The 20377-nt window shown below is 46.8% G+C and overlaps 4 protein-coding genes and 1 pseudogene across 6 annotated transcripts; 1 reads left to right on the forward strand and 4 right to left on the reverse strand.

Annotated features, from left to right (window-relative positions):
- Positions 1-1423: 1423 nt before the first annotated feature.
- On the reverse strand, positions 1424-4422 carry LOC108164040 (cysteine sulfinic acid decarboxylase). The gene is made up of 3 exons (XM_017299618.2): positions 3379-4422; positions 2273-2640; positions 1424-2204 (listed from the first exon to the last, which is right to left on the reverse strand). Exons 1-3 carry the CDS (start codon positions 4195-4197, stop codon positions 1607-1609), a joined length of 1785 nt encoding a protein of 594 aa, XP_017155107.2. The 5' UTR covers positions 4198-4422; the 3' UTR covers positions 1424-1606.
- Positions 4423-6531: 2109 nt separating this feature from the next.
- On the reverse strand, positions 6532-12742 carry LOC108163133 (protein son of sevenless). Its single transcript, XM_017298247.2, has 7 exons — positions 11242-12742; positions 10820-11177; positions 9833-10755; positions 8899-9747; positions 7903-8826; positions 7075-7834; positions 6532-7012 (listed from the first exon to the last, which is right to left on the reverse strand). Exons 1-7 carry the CDS (start codon positions 12247-12249, stop codon positions 6969-6971), a joined length of 4866 nt encoding a protein of 1621 aa, XP_017153736.2. The 5' UTR covers positions 12250-12742; the 3' UTR covers positions 6532-6968.
- A 2229-nt stretch (positions 12743-14971) lies between these two features.
- Positions 14972-17653, reverse strand: LOC108163794 (kallikrein-15-like). 3 transcript variants are annotated; one of them, XM_017299283.2, is made up of 4 exons: positions 17593-17653; positions 16800-17062; positions 15784-16000; positions 14972-15688 (listed from the first exon to the last, which is right to left on the reverse strand). In XM_017299283.2, the coding sequence occupies exons 2-4, from the start codon at positions 17023-17025 to the stop codon at positions 15100-15102; spliced, it is 1032 nt and encodes a 343-aa protein (XP_017154772.1). In that variant the 5' UTR covers positions 17026-17062; positions 17593-17653; the 3' UTR covers positions 14972-15099. The 3 variants fall into 3 exon arrangements, with proteins under 3 accessions (XP_017154772.1, XP_017154773.1, XP_017154771.1); XM_017299284.2 differs by lacking the exon at positions 17593-17653 and adding an exon at positions 17354-17445 and having other exon boundaries at positions 15784-15895; XM_017299282.2 differs by lacking the exon at positions 17593-17653 and adding an exon at positions 17354-17445.
- Positions 17589-18699, reverse strand: LOC108163795 (UPF0428 protein CG16865). The gene is made up of 4 exons (XM_017299285.2): positions 18579-18699; positions 18356-18516; positions 17986-18300; positions 17589-17904 (listed from the first exon to the last, which is right to left on the reverse strand). The coding sequence occupies exons 1-4, from the start codon at positions 18697-18699 to the stop codon at positions 17749-17751; spliced, it is 753 nt and encodes a 250-aa protein (XP_017154774.2). The 3' UTR covers positions 17589-17748.
- Positions 18700-18704: 5 nt separating this feature from the next.
- Positions 18705-19698, forward strand: LOC108161127 (annotated as a pseudogene).
- Positions 19699-20377: the final 679 nt, after the last annotated feature.

A 20377-nucleotide genomic window follows, 5' to 3' on the forward strand; every position in this document is an offset into this window, starting at 1 on the left:
GTTGCGATACCGCTTGGGATCTTTCCTTTCCTGCGTTGTGAGACTTAATGTTAGCAGTCCAGATGCTCTTAAGTCTAAAGTCTTTTGCTTAAGAGATTGCTTGCGGGATTGTGCCCACAGCCAGTATCTTCCTGAACATACATTGTAGCCAGTTGATGGCCGTTTTCCCGGCCTTCTGAAGTTGGGCCGGAATTAGCTGGTCCGGGCCTGGCGATTTCAGCGGTTTGAAGCAATTTATTGTCCAGCTTATGTTTCATTTTGTGAGGATGTGATCCATCGAGGTTACCGGTCCCTATCTTAGGAAATGCGTGTCTAGTAGAACTCCTCCCTGGAGCTGGACCAGGTACCATCATTTCTTTTAATGTACCCTACTGAGAGGGTGATTTTTGAGAGGATCTTGCGAAGACTTGCGGTCTCTGACGCTTCCTCTATTCCCTCTCTAGTCCTCTAGGACTATCAAACTCTTAACAGTTTGTGAGACACAATGGTGGGGACAATAACCTCCTGTCGATTTTTAACTCTAATAGTGGTGTCGTTGTCCCGATTACAACTGAATAAAATTGAGTTAAGATGAAGCTGAAAAGTGACTCACCCCTTGGATAGACCTCTCCAACTTGCGCTACCGTTGCTTTCTACAGCAGGCTATAATATTGATCCAGCCCTGGTACCTTCCCATTTCTTTGCAGACGTTCCGGGCTGCTTCTCCAAAAGCTCGGTGCCGGCCCAGGAGTCTCCTGCGTGCGTTGGAGTGCTTCCAGGCGACGAACTCTACGTAAACCAGCCAGAAAACTGCACCCAAACCATTATTCTGTCCGGCTCTGTTGCCGAACTGCACCGCCGTACCAGACAGTACAATCGATACATCACCTACGACTTTCACAAGGTTGTGCTGGCCTCCGTTCCTCCCAACGTTCCTCCATTCAACATGTATCTAAGTCTTCGCTAGCTTGATCCCTGGTGACATATTTGTTCAAAAACATTTAAAAAATATCTTGTCACGTGAACTTACGATAAATTCATAAGCGATGCAACGATCCATTATGGCGGAGTGTCGTTAGAATTTAATTCAAACAAAGAAACGCTCAGAGACGACCTAGTCGGATCGTCTCACTAGGAATGGCGCGTGAACACTCCGTGGCGCCCCTACCAATTAAGCTGAGGGACCGGCTCGGGTACTCATCAACACAAAAAAAAAGGTTGAGTGTCCACTTTAGAGGGGGGATTGCCCAGTACTAAGCAAGAAGTGGGCCTAGGCGAATAATGAAATCTTCTACCAATTAATTTGTTACGAATAGCTGTAAGGGTAGTAGTGGAGTGAGAGAGTGTCAGCTAATTGCAAACCCTCGCCTAACATACCTTCAGTTTCGGTTTCATCTCGTTCAATCTAACTCAAATCACCTATAAATATTATATGTATTTTTGCTTTTAGGTAATACTTAATATCCAATATTATTTTTAAGCGGATGTAGTAAATGAAATACTACGAGATACTATACAATTCACATACATATACGGCATATGCCTAGAGAGAATGCTTGTCAACACTTAACCACATAACCAAATAACCAGCTTCGGCTTCAGCTCTTAAATAATCTCTTGCTCGCCACTACAAGTTCTTGGCCAGGGACTCGATCTCATCGAGGAAGTAGATCATATCCGACTCCTCCAGACACGAGTTTTGAAGCACCAGACGGAAGAAGTTCGGGAGCTGGCGCAGCGGCTGATATGTGATCATCATGGAGCCCTTCTTTATCATCCGCTCCTTGACCTTGGGCGCCACCTTGTGCAGCTTGTCGTAGAACTCCCGATCTCGCTCCATCGTGCGGAGACTGGGGGGCACGTACCAGAAGCTGATGTTGGTGCACTCGGGACTCTCCAGAACCAATTCGAAGCCGGGCCGCTCTCGGACCTTGGCGGTGAAGAACTCGGCCATGCGAAAGACCTTCTCCACATGCGACTCCAGGCCCAGGCTGCCTTTAGCCTTCCACATGAACCAGAACTTGAAGACGTCCGCCCTGCGTCCGCACTGGATGTGCTTGTCCCCTGTGTCATAGGAGGTGTCATAGAACTTGTCCTTCTGGAACAGGTACGCCGCATTGGTGGAGTGGCACTGGCCCAAGACCAGCTGGTGGCGTGTCAGGAAGGTGGAGCACTGCTGCGAGGCGGCCAACAACTTGTGGGGGTTCCACGTCACCGAATCAGCCCTGAAAACGAGTTAGCCACACGTCAACCTCAACCAGTCCGTCCGAATCCTTCTTCGGAAAAAACTCACCGTTCGATGCCGTTCAGCAGATGGCGATACTTCTTAGACATCAGCGCACCGCCTCCCCATGCCGCATCTACGTGCATCCACATGTTGTACTTCCTGCACAGATCCCCGATCCCTGTCAAGTCATCGAAGGCGCCCAGAACCGTGGTGCCGGCCGTGGCCGAGACCATCAGAGGCTGCCAGCCATTGTCCAGGCACCGCCGAACCTGATCCTCCAGATCGCTCAGACGCATCTTTCCCACCTCATTGGTCGCTATCTTGACCACATGCTCGCTTCCGAAACCCATGAACATGGCCAATTTCTCCACCGAATAATGCGCATCCTCCGATGTGAATATAATCAAAGGTTTGGCATTGAAGAGTCCGTTTTTCTGGATATAAATGGATAAGCATTATGATAATTAAAAATGGATAACTATTCTTAAGAATAAGCTAGGGAAATATTAATATCAAATATTATTGCATTTATAACTTAAGGACGATTGCTGAAAATGTATTAAGTCTGAAAAATCTGGCAAACGTGATTGAAAATCTTTAAATTATGTGGAAAGCATAAAATATCTCCTAATAATTATTCAGTAATATTCCTAGTGCCATCAAGACGAAGGAACAGAATTTTTTTTAATTTTGTTATCCCTGTTTAAAGTCTTGGAAATCAAGGAAACGTGCCAGAAAAATCTCTAAACTATGTGGAAAGCATAAATTATCTGTTTATAATTATTCAGTAATACTCGCAGTGCTATGAAGGCGTAAGAATAATATTTTTTGAATTTTGACGAAGTCTTGTTATATCATATGAAATAAAATAATCGAAGGATTGTCGTTTTTTATATAAATTAATCCTACAGTATTTCGATGGGGAACACTTTCGATTTCAGTTTCTTGCATCATATATATCGTGCCCCATGCCCGACTAACAATCTGACCACCACTGTACGAGTACCAGTTGCCATTAATGGGGGGGAGGCGCTAGGTCAGAGCTGAGGACTGTGCACTCGTGTTTCCGTGTTGCTGTGCATCGAGCGACAGCGGGGAAACCACTTGTCTGCGGCGTGAGTGGTAGGCGAGATGGATGGGCCGATGGGGCAGGCAGTTGGAGGTGTACTCACCTTGGACTCGGGCGCGTGTGTGTAGCGCGCACAGCTGATTGCATAACCGTTGGCTATCGAACCGCCAGGACAGAAGATGCCGTCGCCCTGGCCCCCATTGGGGAAGCCCACAATGCGACGCATCTCGGCCAGCACCTGCTCCTCCATCAGCGTGAACAGAGGCGCCACTTCGTACGTGTAGACACTGGGGTTCAGGGCGTCGGTGAGCCATTGGCCAACCAGGGCGTAGGGATCAACGCCCGAATACAGCTGATTGATGAAGTACGGATGCCCGGTCTTCACCGAAAACCGTATGGTCTCGCGCAGAAGCTCTCGTAGCTTCTCCTGCGGCTCCCCTTTGTCGCGCAGCTGGAAGTCGAAGAGCTGACGGAGCTCGGCGGGCTCGTGCCACTCCACGACTTTGGTGGATCGGTTGGTACCCTGGAAGACGGCCAGCTTGATAATCTCGTCGACGCAGGCCCGGATGAAGCCCTCGAATGGGGCTGCCGGATGGCTGGCCACGAAACCAGATATATCATCCTTGGCATCGTTATTGTTATTGTTGTTATTATTGTTACTGTTATTGTTACCGCTGCCACTGCTACTGCTACTGCTGTTGTTGGTCAACATTTTGCGGGCAGTCTCGAACTCGACTGAGGATGCAGTGGGCGCGATGTCAACGGCTGCATGAGTATCAGGCGATGACGACGTGGTCGCCGCGGATGTCAATGTTTTGTTAACGCTTGCCAAATCATCGACGCTGGCCGAGCCACTCGTGCTGTAAGGCTTAAATATAGATTCCTTGAAGCGATGTGCGGGAAAAGTCTCACTGGCCAGCATTTTGTTGGCACTCTGTCTATCTGTCGGATGGCTAATGTGTACACTGTGAAATCACTTGGCTAATGCTTTGGTTCCGACTCTTGTTGATGTTCGTTCTGTTCTGTTACAATGTTCTGTTCCTGCTCCGATCCGCCGTTGCTGTTGCTGTTGCTGTTTCTGCTGCTGTTGCTGCTTGCACTTGACAATGATTCTGAGTGAACACTGAATGAACTGTGCTGTTGCTGCCGCTTTTATAAAAGCTCGCCACTTCCCCAGACCCAGACGAATTCCGAGTCCGAATCCGAATCCGAATCCGAGTCCGAGCCGAGCCGATCGCTACCTACCATAAAGACAATGCCAACCGATCTGGTTCTGGCTGTGCTCGGACTTGGTTGGGGGAAAGCTGCTTGCTGCTTGCTGCTCGATGCATTCGGGATTCGGGTGACTGTTCCTGAGGGAAGCTGATGATGTGGGGTCGAGTCGATCATGAGTTTATTGTTATTGGTGTTCCCGGTTCCCGGAATTTTGCATTCAAGCTAGAGATTGTGGTCCCATTGGTACATTACATCAGTCAATTGTCGGAATTTATAATTCTCGCTAGAGATTGTTGTAATTGTAATTGTAATTTTTGTCCACTAATTGATATGCTCATGTAAGACAATTATGTTAGGCACAATGTACGAGTAATTGCATTAGATGATTATGAGGTGCAGTCTGCTCCTCCTTCTCCTTCTCCATCGTTCCGAGTGCACTTTTTGCGGTTTCTGTTGCTGTTGCTGTTGCTGCTTAGATTGCTGAGTTTCTCCCTCATTAGCGGCCATCATCAGATGAATTAAATGCAAATTCATTGAATAATTCTTTAGGCAATTGCAGCTTGGATGAATGGATGGGATGGAGCGTTGTGTAAATTGCTGAGACACAGCTGAAACGTGATAGTACTCGAACGTGTCGGAGGAAATGAGAGGTGAACGTGAAAATTGTTTGGTGTAGGTCGCCTGCCTTCGGATCGGATAATTGCCGTCAAGATGTTGGTCAAGTTTGAAGAAAAGCGAAAGAGCAGTATCACAAAGTCCGTTTCATCGCCCCCATAGAAAGTACCATAACTGATCTCGGGCAATGGCCTTGACCATTATTCTCTAAAAATAAAGGCGCACATTCAACGGAAAATTCCCAAATGCCTGCAATGCTATAGGACAGTGCGACATATACTCGTACATATGTATCTGTAAGATACAATTTTTCGTTTGAAGAATTGCCCAACGAATTGGACTTTCCCTGACATGCCTGCAACGAAATGATGACGTTTTCTCCCCAATGGTTTGTTCACCTTGACAACAACATTCTGATCGGATCCCAGCCGATATGATCTGTAAAATCTTCGGTACTTTACCAAAAACACTAACTGATTTCGGTTATGTGACGCATCATTAAGAGAGGGCATCTGGGGGAGTTTTCTGGAATAACAACAGTTGGTGTTATTGGTGCGGTGCATCCCTCCTTTAATAACTCGTCTTGCACGCGACAAGGGGCTTGACTTACACGATGGCCAGTATTGAGTTACGCACTGGAGAGCGTTGATAAAATACAAAAATAATTCAATTGCAAAAACAACTGCAAACGGCAGTCATCACAAAAAATCAGGAAGCGTTTCTCAGTGCTCAGCATTGATGACGTCGCGACGTTTGAAAAGCGAAAGGAAATACATATGTCCATACAATGTATTAGTCTTATGTGTAGCTTAATTGCACAGAATGCACCGAGCAAACAATTAGCTCAACCCGTGTCTACAATCGCTTTAGTTCCAAGCGAGACTCCCCCGGGGTTTCTTTCCCAATCAAGCGCTAAATAGCAATGTACGAGTGTCTTAATGGTGGTGATGATTATGCTGGATGCCGTGAATTTCTGATTCTGTGGTTTGCTCAAGGGCACCGGCACCGGCACCGGCTCCGGCCCTACTTTAACGAATGCCTAGAAGTCTTTGAAAGTGGAGAGGTCATCAAGATAGGCGGCAACAAGAGGCTACACTCGAAAGACAGCCTTGGAAATAGCTCAAACTTAAGGTATACCGTAATAGCCATTAAGCCTGGGCTTAGTTTTCTGTAGTAGGGTTTTACTCTAAGTTCGTGGAAAATGCCTAATGATACCTAGTATGTTACGATCCCAAAAGGATGTATATAAAACTTTCCTAAAGATCATGTGCCTGACAGAACCCATAACCTCATCGGACTAAAATATATTGGTTACGTTTTGGGATTGAGGCTGAGACAGAGGCGATTGAGGAATAGGAAGTACAGTGATTTGCGTATAAGTGCCAGGGATAAAAGATGTAACGTAGCACAGTAATAGACATCGGCCAGCTGTCTAACAATAGTGTTATGATTTATTTTGTTTACGTTCTACGATCAATACAATGTTCTCGATATTTACAAATATTTATAATAAGAATTATATAATAACATAATTTCGGTATTTGCATTTTTCGTTTATTGGCTGTGACGTGACTGAGTGTCAGCGAATGGTGGGTGGTGGGTGCTGGGTGTTGTGTGGTTGGGTAGTGTGTTCAATGAGTTTCGAATAATACAAGTCATCAGATCCAACTCGGTCCGTTTTAGCATATATGTGTATATGTATGCACTGAATACCTACAAATTGTACATACCATACATGCGCAATATCGCACGTGTCATGTACATGGTACTTATACATATGTATGTGTCTGCATTTGCTGCAGCATGCTCTACTATGATCGGATCGCAGTTTCGTTTGTCCTATCACATCGCCAGGCAATTATATTATTCTTGGTTTGTACTTGGGTAAAGAAACATCGTACCTTTATCTGTGTGGAATGCAATTCGAATTATATTCGATTGAGTGGAATGAGAATTGAGCAAAACTAACCTGGATTGTTATAGAAGTTAGCGCTTAGACTAGGTTTTGGTGGAAGTTTGGGTGTGCCCTCGAGGCTCGTGGCAATCGGAAAGAATTCCTTTGGGGACGAGCGTGTGTGTAATTGATTTGCATGCTGTTGATGATGTTGTTGATGCTGTTGATGATGCTGATGCTGTTGATGCTGCTGATGCTGTTGATGTTGTTGATTGTGGTGGGGTGGATGGTGCGTGTGGTGGGTATGATGGTGCTGTGCATACGCCGCTGGATGCGACAATGCTTGCTGCGACTGCTGCTGATGCTGCTGCTGGGACCTTAAACGAAGCTGGTGCGTATAACCGCTTGTCGTACTCTCCACTGGATGGCTGGGAATGTTCGGGGAGATGGGCGTTGCGGGTGTCAGCGGTGATGTAGTTGTCGAGGAGCTCAGTGCTGGCGAGATCGATTGCGGCGGCTGCTCTTCAGTCGGCACTGACTGTGATACTGTGACCAACGTCGTGTTAATGGACCCCATCACCGACCCCGCCAAAGCAGCTGCAGTCGCCACTGCAGTCGGACCAGGCTGATGGGCAGCCGCTGCTGCCCGCTTCTCGATCGCCGAGTTCCGGCGTATCATAATACTGCTTGTGTTGGGCAGGAGTAGGCCGCTCTTGCACGAACTCGCGAACTCCTTGCTCTGGCCATGGCTGTGTCGTACGGATATAGTGCCCGTGGAATGGTTGAGTCGGGGCGGTATGGGGGGAGGACTCAGTTCGCCATCGCGCGGGGGTAACTGCAATGGGAAACGTACGTTGGGAATGCGCCGAATGGGATGCATTTGTTATGGGATGGAATACTTACTGTCGGTGCGTCAGGTGCCTGCCGCTTCTGCGCCATATCGGCACAGCTCTCGGTCCGCTCCTTGCGACGTGGCGGCAGTGGGGGGGGCACAGCTCGATAGTCCAGGATTGAGGCCGTTGGAACATTGACATGCGGCGAGATGGGCACTGCCCCTGTCTGTCCCTGGTGGGCGTTGTTGTAGTAGAATCCACCCATCTGAGGGCTGAGATCTCCTCCAGCTCCGACTCCGGCTCCGACTCCGCTCACTCCCGTCAGAGTCACAGTGCTGGCAATGCTATGCGTGGGACTGTATTGCATCCGCCCATGGAATGGTGACCGATTGCCAGTCTCGTGGCGAGGACTAACCATCAGCTTGGGCAACGGCGAAGGCAGGGCATCTGTGTCTGAGCCTACGGCAAAGGGGTTGCTGTCTGGCAGCGATTGTGGGGGCAGCGCATGGTGATCCGACATCACTGGACTAAACACATCCATCGCCGACGCCGTAGCATTCATCATTGCCACATTGTTGGTCCACACATGCGCCGCCGGCTTCTTGGGCAGATGTGGCGCCGGCACCACAACCTCCTCATTGTTCTCCGCTGTTGTCCGATGATGCAGAGGTGTTCCGCTCCAAGTGCTGCCATTCCGATCGGGTAGAATGACGGAGGCGAAAACCGAGAACGCGTGCGGATTGTGCTGCGGACTCTGTTCGCCAGCACCAGCGCTGGGAATGGATGCACCACTCGGTAGCACTTCCACGCTCGCTGGTTGTGTTGGGGGCACAGCTGCTGTTGCGGCTGCTGCTGCTGCCGCTACCGTTGATGCCGCCGATGAGGCTGCCGCCGATGAAGCGTTGCTGGATAACTTACTGCTGTTATTATTCTGGTTTTGGCGACGGGGCTTAATGCCCGGCGACTTAAGCGGAATGTGCGGCCATTTTCGAGGCTGAAATGTGCAAACAAAACGAAAGGATTTAGAACCGGGATGCCCTTTAGGCCACGAGGCTGATATACTCACAAACTTGGGCACCGTCTTGCAGCCACGCGGCTCGATGCGCATGCTCTCATTGTAGAGATAGTCGGACATTTCCTTGTCGGAGAGGCCGTTGAAGGGATCGAGCTGCTCGAAGAACTGCCGTATGGTGGACTCCTCATTGAGGCAGTAGGGCTGGTTCTGGTACTGCTGGATCTCGCCGATGATTTCGGCCACTTTCCGCCGCTTCGAGAAATTGATAAGCTCCGTGTTGGCCAACAGATCCGGGTTGCCCTCCTCCAAGTGCAGGATGTTGGTCAGGTAGCGCCCAAAGAAGGGCACGCAAGGCGGATTGATGGAGCGCAGCCGCTCTTGATACTTCTTGAGATGATCGTCGCTAAGCTCGCGGCACTCGTCCAGGAACTTCTTGTAGCGTTCGGGCAATCCCTGGAATGTCCACCGCAGCCGGTAGACCGACGCCGTGCCCATGGCCGCGACAATCGAAAGGATTCCATTGAAGTTGTTCAGCTCGAGCATGACCATCATCACCTCGATGGCCCGCTGCATTATTGCCAGGCGCTCCTCGTGGTTCTCCGCCTCGGTTATGGACTTCTCTATCCAACGCGTCACATTGGTGGTGTGCTTCATGATCTTCAGCAGATTGGGGCTCTTTAGCTCCTTGTCCTTCTTGGTCCAGGGCGAGCCCACGAGCTCCGAGGGCTTCACGTTCTTGTACATCTCAAACTCCAACAGCGTGAGCTGACGGGCCAGCTCCAACGGATGGAGGGTGAGCAGTGTGATCTCCTCGTTGGGTACACTCATGTGGTGCTCAATGGGCGGCGGATCGTGGCCATAGGCGTACACAATCTTCTTATTGCTTTTCTCCTGTTCGTTCTACAATAAATGGTACAGGGACAGGTTCAGGTAGAGGTACACATTGTAACCGAAATGTAAAAAAATACGTGTGCCGAAGGCTTACCTTTCTCTGAACAATTTTGAGCACAGAATCCACCCACTTGCGCATCGACTTCCCGTTCACATGCTCCAGAAAGTGCAGCAGCTTCTCGAGCAGAGTGGGATCCTTCTCAAAGTCATAGAAGTGGTGATCCACCCAGTGGCGCAGAACGTTGAGCACCCGAAACTGCACCGGCTGAACGTACTCCTTGCGGTAGCGTTTCCAGTCCTCGCGCTGCGAGTTCTTGTGCTCCTTGTCGCCCCCGCCGCCGCCACCAAGGGCTCCCGGGCCAAAGGCAGCGTCCTGATAGACTAAACTGGGGTCGGGTATGTTGAAGCGTTCGATCAGCAGCTGCAGCAGCTGCTGGGGCGAGCAGAAGTAGCGATATGTCGTGAGGAAGGTGCGCACAAAGGTGGGGTCCGCATATATGTGGTAGGTGAGGCGTTCGATGAGCTTGCACAGTGTGGCCCCTTTGATCATCGGGACTCCAGCGCTCTCGCGCTCCTCCAAGACGATGTTCTCCCCGCTATCCGGAACGGCGAACTTGTAGATCTCTGGGCTAGGCATGCGCAGGGGATGCTTGCGCTCGATGTCCTGCAGTATGCTGTCCAGGATGCGGTCCAGCATCGACTTGGTGTTCACCATCAGAAGGTCTGCCATCCAGTCGTGCTTGTGCTGGGCGTTCTTGGCCGTCAGGACAATGGCCGGCTGCATTCTGGTGACTAGCTCGAAGCTGTTCTTCAGCTCCTCGCTGTCCGCCCGGTCAATGATCTCGACGCGACGCATAAAGAACTTCTCCTTCAGCCGGTAATCGTAGGCCGTGGCCCCTGCCGAGGGGGTCTGCTTCTTGGTGTTTGCCTTGCACAGGACCATAAGACCATCGAACAGAAAGACTTTTCGCTCGCTCCAAATGCGCTTGCCCGATCCCAGCTTGCTGAGCGAGTCCTCTGTCCAGAAGTAATAGAATCGATTTGTAATTACAATTATTTATTCGTTTATTTTCGCACTTACCGCGTATAAACTCATTGCAGTTCTGGCCCACATCCTTGTCATCCCAATGCTCCACCTTGAGCTGGAGTTCTCGTGTCCGTTCGATGGCCAGCTGGCGACGCACTCGCCCACTGACAGGTACCAGGCGCTCCTTGGAGACGCTGCCCATCACCTTTTCGAGGTCGCAGTGGAGTGGATGCAAGAGGCCCTGCACCTGTTCAAAGCTCTCGATGTCGTCCTGCGAGGAGCTGAGATCCATTAGATGTTTTATGTAATCGAAGTACACGAAAGCATGGCAAATGGGCACCAGCAGCAGCTTGGGCAGATAATACTTGACGGCATCTCTAAAACCGTGCCCGGCAGAAATTAAGGATGAGGCCTAAAAAAAATTCAACATTAGTTTTTGGCATTTGTTGGGAATCAGCAGTCAGCAGTGGACTTACCCCAGGCTTGGATAAGAGATTGGTAAGCGCATCCCGTGACGCCTGGGAGGTCACGTCGTGGGCATACTTTTTGTACACATCGAATTCCTCGGCCTCCGCCAGCTCCTCGAAGCAGCTGCCCACCCAGGGGGCGTTCTGCTCCTGGGACATCTCGATGACATCCTCCAGAGATCCGAGCAGAGTTACCGTCACCTCGTAGATGTCCATTATGTTGGAGAATATTGGCTCGAGCTCCTTGGGATCCGACACAATCTTCACCAGCTCCTCGCGAAAGACGCGTATGATCATATGGAGATCTCGCTGATATTGCTTCTCGTCGTGGATCAACTCTTTGACAGTCTCCTCGTAGGTCGCGCTGGCCCTCTGCGCGGGCAGTGAGAGCGGACTGGTCTTAATATCACTCTGATTCAACATGTCCATGAGGACCCGGTCCGCGTTCATGACCACCTCGATGTCCTCTTTGGTGATCTCGCAGTGCGAGATTTTGCACACATAGTCGCCGGCCATTTTCAGTATATCCGCAGAGATATATTCCAGGACGGCCACCAGGAAGGCGGACACCGAACTATCGATTTTGTACTGCAGCACATCCTTCTGGAGCAGGGTGTGTACCCGCTCGGTGGGCAGAACGGACTTCTTTTTCTTCGAGTTGATCGCCTCGTTGGCCTCCTTGAGAGCCCACTGGTCGATGGGCGTTGGAAATGATTTGTTCACCTTCTCCTCCACATCTTGGACCGAGTGGGGCAGCGGCTTGGCGCAGAGCATGGCCAACAGACGCAGACACAGCTTCTCGACATAGAGGAGGGCATCTTCTTTGGCCGTCACCCGCGGATGCACCTGCTCTAGCACCTTCCTCAATGAGGGTATGAACAGGCCACGCCAACGCGCCGCGTTCTCGTTCTTCGTGAAGTCATAGCCATCGCAATCCTGGTGCAGGCCACTGCCTCCCCCCCCAATGCTGATCCCGCCGCTATAGCTAATGGCATGGCTACCGGGTCCGGAAAACATTTTCTCCGCGGCAGAGCCGTCGCTGCCAGCGTCGCTGTCGTTGTCAGCGTCGCGTTCAGCTCACTCTTCTTTTTGTTTGTATTAGCCAGCAACAGCCAACACCAAACTCACGAAAAACGAACAACACACACCAACTGATTAAAGTGGTGTTCAGCTGTGACTTTGAAATAGCTGCATGTTCGATTTAATCGATTTGTGTTTCTTTTTTATTTTTTTCACATTTCCGATTCACAGCGAACAAAACAACAACACTACAACACTTCAACACTCTTGTACTTGTTTTCAGTATATGTATCTTCTTTTTTCCTTTTCTTCTTTTTCTTGCTTAAGAATTTATGTTACCGCGCCGCGCTGCCCCGTGAGTGGCGTGTGATTGTTTGGGCCCGCCCGCCTTCGCAAAGGTGGAATTTGCCAAGTCGAAAAGTTGTGGCTGTTGCTAAATTTATAAATTTTAACACTTCGAGATAAGGCAGTGAGACCAGATACTAAAACCTTATGGGAAAAGCATGCAGTGTGAGCGAGACAAATATATGTCCTCTAGTTTTGATTTGTAGAACATGAAAACTGGAGAGTGCTGGAAAACATCGCCCTGGTTTAGTGTATCGATATGTATTAAAAATATCGGTATTTCTGTGCGATAAGCGGATATTATCGGCGTTTTATTTTGAAAATAACAAGCACAACTAGGGTTAAAAACACTATTTTTCCCTCCAATGTTGCGATTATATGGTACAGCAAAAGCGGCAGAGTTTTTGTTCTTGTTTTCTTTTAAATACATTTTCAGCTAGAGTGTTCGCTGGCCTTAAGAATCGAGTTGCAATTTTATTCGTATGCGTATTTATATGTAAACCAATCAATTTAGTCGTATATTTTAACAAGACATTTGACTTTTCTTCGAAATAGAGGGGAAAGATAGTTGCTAGCGGAACAAATAGAATAAGAGCATGTATGTATGTACAATATACATATGTATGTAAATACATATGTTCATATACTATGTGGGAATTTATTGGAATTTTGCACATTTTATTTCTTGCTTGCTTTCTTGCAAAATTCATTCTACATTGAGGCTGATAATTGTCTACCGGGGCCAGATCGCTGCTATCAGAACGAACGGACGGAACATAGCACGCAAGATGCGAAATGATTGAACAGATTCTGTCAGTGATGACGCGCGCAATGCAGTGGTTTCCACAGTGAGAACGTCCTCAGATACCATTTTCCAGGACTGTACACGAGGATTACTTGAGTCGTAATGGATTATCTCGACGTAGGAGACCAGCTAGGCTCGCTTCATCGAACATGAGTTTTGGAGAGATGTTCAAGAGATCGTTACAAAAATATTGATGCAGGTCTGAAAGGGTGTGGCTGCAACTACAACTCCGAATTTGATGACCTGCGACTAGGGCGTACCCACGGTTTCCCGAGGGGGGGACCGAAAATGTTTTCTCTTAATTATCGTTTCTCTTAAGCTGTGTTGACACCATACAAACAAACCATACAGGAGCATTATATTCCGCTCACTATCTGTGCATGCTTTTTTCCAAAAGGTATAGTACATAAATTGCTGGTATCAGTCAAAAGAGTGAAGACAATTGAAATGTATGCACAACGACAATTACCCTGTATGCACTCAGCATGGAGAATCATATACAGAAAAACTTAAATGACACGATAATCCCAAGACCAATGGTCATGCTGTGATGCTGTGAGAGAAATATTTGAGGATTGGACATTAGTACGACGTCCATGATCGTGTGTAAACAGATGTGTTTGGATCCCACCCAATTTAAAAATCGGGCAAAAAGAGACTCGGAATCTGGTCGGAAGTTGTTGTAGAATACCACAATACGAGCTCTCTCACATATAGGCCCACTCAATACATTTTTGAACCATCCAAAATATCGATTCAAGGGGTCATCCGCCTTGCAGACCTTTCCTCGCATCTAATGGGATCTTTTTGGGTTCAGCTATCGAAAACAAAAAATTTTTCAACGTTTTTTCGACATTGAAAGCATTTGGTAAAGTCTTGTTTTAGAGATACTTTCATCTGAGTGCCAACAGTGCTCAGTATAGAATTCATCTTCTTGGAAAATATTTTTAAGCCCAAGAAATCAATTTTCAATTAAGTACACCCTTGGGGAAAATCATGCTCGTTTGTCCAGCTAAAGATGAATTTAGTACTAAGGTGACGTCGTCCGCTATGGCACTAACCATACAGTAGATAGATGTGCCGGTTCATTCAACAAACATTCAACATTCAACAACGAATTTGTTGCGGACGATCTTCTTCAGATCGATTTTGGAAGACCTTTTCCGTTATATCGTTTTCAGCACAAAAACTGCGTACTGTCAACAAACTCGACTCACAATGCACACTCAGATCAATAGTGTCTGCTTGCTGTACAAGTACTGCTGTACCCCACAACCGGCACCCTTCCGATATTATAAGTGAAAAAACCATAATCCTCATTTTTTAGCACATTTGTACTGAGGAAACTAGTGTCCGACTAGGATATGGAGCCACTGTACATCTTACCATTAATATTGTGTTCCGCTGCTCCCGTTCGATTCGTTTTTATTTAATAATGGTTCCCTCATTTTTTTCGTTAATAAATTGAATTGTAGATTTTACATACATACTTTCTTACTGAAATAAGGTTGGAACAGCTTGCCCCAATAGGCACAAACAAACAAAGTACGTAAATGTTTTTAATGTTAAGTGTTGTTGATGAAAATGTTAAAGTATCAGAAAAATCAGCATAATTATTTATTTTACGGAAAGTGCCTGCAGAGGTTCTGTGTATTTCTTTTTATTTCCACTCTGCCGCTGACAAGGTAATGCATTCGTTAGCGAATCGTAATGTTTAGTTCAGTTTCTTCTCTGGTCTTCCATACTATGTCTTCAATCCATTGAAGATAATAAAAAACTCTAGTGTAAATCGTCCGTGGAGATTTAGTATCACAAAACGATCCTTCAGAAACAATGCCGAATACCTGTCCCAGGCACGAGCCCCATTCCGGATGCCATATGGCCAGTGGTCCTCCCGAATCTCCCTGGCATGAATCGCTTGCATCGTTCTCTCCACCAGCGCAAATCTTCATTTCCTGTAGCACTTCATTTTCTTCATTGCATTCGGCATATTTAAACAGTATTACGTCAGCCTTGCGCAACTGAGGGGCTGATTTATTGGGTTCGTAGCTGCTATATAATCCCCATCCAGAGACTGTCATCTTCGCATGCTCTTGTCCACTAGTTGTTGGTAAGCAGGCTGGCTTTACTTGGTCATTAAAGACGACTGTTTTAGTCAATTTCAATAAAGCTATATCGTTTTTTGTCCCGTCTTCTTCTTTATAGTCGGGGTGCGGGATTTTTTCAGCTACTTCATATATTGCGCCGTCAGTGCTATTGTGACCTCCTAGGCGCACCAAAAAATCTCTAAGAAAATATTTTCGATCAACTATTAATACATGCACACTATATGACGATGTTGATATATGTACATACATATGTATGAATTTAAATGTACTTACGGCTCTTCCGTACCAACAGCCCGCTCAAGAATGACACAGTGGGCCGCGGTAAGAACAAATTTACTATGTATCAGGGTGCCGCCGCAAATCCAGGCTCTTGGGTTCGTCAGACCTATATGCGCCATGTATTGTAATTCATTTCGATATGATTCTTGCGAATGCGATATAAACAAATGCCTCGGACAAAAAGTCGTGTTACTCGCGTAGCTTAGACATGCTGCGTTTGAGTTGAGTTCATCAGTAAAAAGACAAAAGACATAAAAACCAAACAAATTCATGAGACTAGTCTAGTGGAAATATGTTCGGAAACAAAAAGATTCTAACAATGCAAATTGTGCCAGACAGCCGATATTTTGGTATAAACTAAAAAAATGGTTTAGAGACTTGAAAATGGGTACAGTTGATTGTAATAACCGATCCGACCACGCCCACCCCTACTGTTTAGTTGTTGCCTACTAGTTATTTACTAGTTAAGCAAGCCATTATTATTGACCCGATTATTTGATGAGCATTTGTATATATTTCTTCTATTTATGCTTATTTTAGTCAATAGCTTCATAGCCTCCTCCTCCCCTGCATCTCCTTAAATTTTATATATTTCTACCGCATTTTGGCGAGCTGATTTCTATTTAAGTGTCTTAGATAATTATTCTTTACTTATTTTGTCGCTTTTCTCCGTTAGCTAAATGTATGTATTCAGCTACTTAAGTATCAAACATATAATATCAAAATATCAAAAACAAACTCGTAGATAGACTTTGGCCTCGCTTTTACATTATTTCGTTCCGTTTTCAGTGCTGCATTAAAATCAAAAATATGTATTTGTTTTTTTCTACACAAATTTCGGAATCAATTTCGGATTCCCCCAATGTGCAATGTTTCCTTTGAATTGATCCGATATTCGCCCTTTTCTGCCTTGTTATGTATCCACTCAAATATATTTCGTTTTCTTATCATCACGAGTATCGTTTGAAACAAAATGATTTATAATATTCTGTAAGGTGTAATATACTCACCTCTTGAGGACCGAGTGTCTGCTTTCGGTTGTTTTGGAACCCGACAGCAAATGGAGTTACTAGCACAAATTTTGAAATACCCTTTATGCTTTGCATGAATGCAGGCATGAAATAATACACATTTTTCAGAAAGTGAATCGCAAGTGTAGTATTCATTGGCTTCAGCCGGATTCCGTTCGACCACACAAACTACGAGTATTAACCAAATAACCAGTTTGAAAAGCATTTCGTCGTTGAAGAGCAGTTACAAATCTATAGTATAGCTGAAATTAAAATGATTTTTTAGTGAAATAAATAGCTTTTGAAAAAAAATGAATCTTTTTGTTCTATACAACTTTCAATGAGCAATTTTTTCGGAAATTCATTATCAGCATCAATACGAACTAGAGGTGTACGTCTGACATCAGTGAACACCTGGATCTTGGAGAATTTAAAACTTAAAGATTTCGAAAATCTTACCGGGCCAAGGGCTATTACGATTATCGAAAACTAAAACTATTCTTAGATATAATGAAATTAGGCTGGCAAAAGCTCGAGCCGAACGAAAACATTACCGGCCCATCACGACTTTGTACAGTTCTCCGCGCACCGCGAACCGAAAAAGACTCGTTCTGGACAAGCGAAAACATAAATAAAAACAGCGGAACGTTCCCTGTTCTGTTCCATCGCTGTGGCCTCGTCAATTGTACTTTATCAATCGCGGGGGATTCAATACGATGATCTTTTCAAAACACACTTCATTTAATCTCATAGTAATAGTAAAGCAATTAAGGAATCTTCAATAGTTAATTACATCTCTGATTTGCCACTCTTTAAGATCGATGCCGAACGAACACTGATCGGACTTAAGGAAATGTCGCAGTTTTATTTACTTAGGGTCTCTTATCAGCATAATCTCGTCTATACCATACGTATGCATATTACAGAGATATTTTATAAAAATATGTAGCTATCTCTCCAGCAGAGTACCGCGCTGTTTTTTCTGCGGTGGAGGCGCGTCCTCCGTCTTTCCTCTGACACCGACGTCGCTTAGTTTCCCGCCTTTGCGTTGCAGCTGCTTCTCAATGATGCGCGCATTGTTGGCATAACTATCGGCAATCTCGCGCTGTTTAAAATAGAATGAAAGTATAGCGAATATTTGTATGTATGTCGAAGGTAATCGAGAACATTTAGTTGGTTGGCTTACCGCTTCAATTTCGTCCTCCTCTTCGTCTATGGTGGACACCGTCACCGAGCTGAACTTGCCCATATTCTTTGTGTGCCGTGTGACCATGACTTTCTTTCCACTGGCATCGACTATACCGGAATCCTCACCTCCGGCAGACGACGCACTCTGCGCTGGGGCAGCAGTCGAAAGCTTCGCCCTGTTCTTTGCTTCTGTTCCCAGAAGTTGGGCTAATGGCTGCTCATTCTTGGCGCTAACCAATGCATTGAACATCACGAAGGTGACATGGGAGTCCGGATTGTGGCGGTAGTAAAGTGGAAGATCGCAGCTGCGGCACTGACAAGTAACAATAGTGAAAATTTTGTTTTCAGTGATTTTATCAGAACCTTACCTTATACCGGTACTGTTTCTCTATGGCGTTTCCCCTGCCCTTGCGGCGTATGTAGAGCACCTTTGGAGTTGGATTGTAGGTCAACTTGTTGGCGTGCTCGTTGGCATTTATTACACGGGCATTGTCTACTTCTCGTAGCGGCAATTGATCCAGGGTGCAATCTTTTGAAATGAGATTTCTCCATTAGCGTCAAACTTGGTTTGCGAAAATCAGGCATACGAACCCAAAATCAAAGCCATCTTATTGCATAGACAGTAGTAGATGTTGAGGGGTTTCTCTTCACTGTACTCCTCCTGATCCTTTGTATCGGAGCACACAATACTGCGAGAAACAACTTTTGGCATCCTAAATGTTTATGAATATTGAGTTGTGTTTCTGTTGTTCGATCAGCTGTGCGGCGACGAGAGTTGGCGAACTAGAACTGAACTCGGTTCATTTAATGAATTGAGGAACTGCCACCACCAGCGATCAGCTGTCGCGTGATTTATCGAAGCACTGCCATCTTGCGGAACAAAACAAAGCCGCGAAGTCCCGAATTTTTTTTATGTTGCCCTCAGACAACCGTTTTGAAGATCTCAGCCCCAGACCACCACGGAAGTGCTCTACACCGCACTGTTCATCAGCAGAGAAAAGCACAAGAGAAAATCGGGCAAAATATTTCAAAGGCGGATATTAGTATAGCTGTGAAGGCTGCCCGCTAGGCTTGCAAGCTTGGTTCCCCATGGCGCCGTATGGATGCTTCGAGCGATCAAGTCTACTTGGCTAGCTTGGAGACCCTGGACAATGGCAAACCCTACAGCGCAGTGCAGAGCGCGCCAAGAAGAGGACCGTGGGCGATCCCTTCGATCTGAACACCGAGCAGGGTTCCCAGGTCAACCAGGACCAGATGGATAAGATCCTTGGCATGATCCAGCAGGGCGCCAAGCTGGTGGCCAGCGGTAACCGTCCCAAAGGCCTTCCCGGTTACTCTGTCCAGCCAACGGTGTTTGCCGATGTCCAGGACAACATGACCGTTGCCCGCGAGGAGATATTCGGGCCCGTCCAGCAGCCGGACGCAGTTGTGCCAACAACTCAGACTACGGCCTGGTCGCCGCTGTTTTCACCAAGAATCTGGACAAGGCAAACTACATTGTCGGTTCCCTGCGTGCCGGCACTGTTTCGGTGAACACCTCCAATACCTTGGCCGCCCTGGCTTCCTTTCAGAGGATATAAGATGTCCGGCCATGGCCGTGAGAACGGGGAGTCTTAATTATATATAACAGCTAAAACTCCTACCACGCGGGAAAAAATTTGATTGCCACCCGTGTGTCGGTGAATTCATCCGCATGTGTAATGTGGATAAACTGAAGGATGTAGTACACATTTGAGGAGAGGATCACTCCGCGAAGCTCAAAATCCGAGCTATTAACTTTGCTCAAGATAAAGAGGTGTGGACGATTGCCCGAAATTCAGCGCCAATAACTTTTTTAAATTTAAGACTTTATTGGAATTGAAGTCTTATAATTCCTTTGGTGGCGTGCTAGTTATTTCGGAAACCTGAGATTCCTATGTGTTTCGGTGCTCTCGTAAATATTCCCAATCTGTCAACAATTTCTTCCGCTTGTGGCCTACGTCCCACGGGAATGGGAAGTAGTTGGCCACACACTGCAGCAACTTCAAATTAACTTCAATGGCGTCGCTGCCCAAAACGTGCACGTCTGTTGGGACCACCTGCAGGTACAAAAACTTAAATTTTGCGCCGTCCATAGATGCAGCTGCAATGGCCAACGACTTCCAACGTCTGAGGATCAAAAGGGAACTAACGTTGGGTACCGGCCTGAAGTGAAACTCATCAAAAATGATCACAAATGGCTGCTCCTTGAAAATTTCGATCAGATGGGACTGCTGCTCCATATATCTGATGGCTCGACGCACATCATTTCCCCGGGCAGCCATTAGTGGGTGTCATGTGAAAACGTCTTCAAGCTCCATGTTGTTCCGTTATCAAAATTGAGCAATAGGAACGATTAACATACATTTTAT

This window comes from Drosophila miranda, chromosome 4 (genome assembly GCF_003369915.1).
Source record: "Drosophila miranda strain MSH22 chromosome 4, D.miranda_PacBio2.1, whole genome shotgun sequence".
Classification (NCBI taxonomy): Eukaryota; Metazoa; Arthropoda; class Insecta; order Diptera; family Drosophilidae; genus Drosophila; species Drosophila miranda.

Coding starts and splice junctions, on each gene's coding strand:
- LOC108164040 (XM_017299618.2), bottom strand. CDS start 4,197: ATGCTGGCCAGTGAGACTTTTCCCGCACATCGCTTCAAGGAATCTATA. Junction 2,641..3,378: donor CACACGCGCCCGAGTCCAAG/GTGAGTACACCT, acceptor ATTTATATCCAG/AAAAACGGACTCTTCAATGC. Junction 2,205..2,272: donor CTGCTGAACGGCATCGAACG/GTGAGTTTTTTC, acceptor ACTCGTTTTCAG/GGCTGATTCGGTGACGTGGA.
- LOC108163795 (XM_017299285.2), bottom strand. CDS start 18,699: ATGCCAAAAGTTGTTTCTCGCAGTATTGTGTGCTCCGATACAAAGGAT. Junction 18,301..18,355: donor AGAAACAGTACCGGTATAAG/GTAAGGTTCTGA, acceptor GTTACTTGTCAG/TGCCGCAGCTGCGATCTTCC. Junction 17,905..17,985: donor AGGAGGACGAAATTGAAGCG/GTAAGCCAACCA, acceptor TATTTTAAACAG/CGCGAGATTGCCGATAGTTA.
- LOC108163794 (XM_017299283.2), bottom strand. CDS start 17,025: ATGCTTTTCAAACTGGTTATTTGGTTAATACTCGTAGTTTGTGTGGTC. Junction 16,001..16,799: donor AGACACTCGGTCCTCAAGAG/GTGAGTATATTA, acceptor ACTCAAACGCAG/CATGTCTAAGCTACGCGAGT. Junction 15,689..15,783: donor GCTGTTGGTACGGAAGAGCC/GTAAGTACATTT, acceptor ATATTTTCTTAG/AGATTTTTTGGTGCGCCTAG.
- LOC108163133 (XM_017298247.2), bottom strand. CDS start 12,249: ATGTTTTCCGGACCCGGTAGCCATGCCATTAGCTATAGCGGCGGGATC. Junction 11,178..11,241: donor ATCTCTTATCCAAGCCTGGG/GTAAGTCCACTG, acceptor AATTTTTTTTAG/GCCTCATCCTTAATTTCTGC. Junction 7,835..7,902: donor AGGCACCTGACGCACCGACA/GTAAGTATTCCA, acceptor TTCCCATTGCAG/TTACCCCCGCGCGATGGCGA.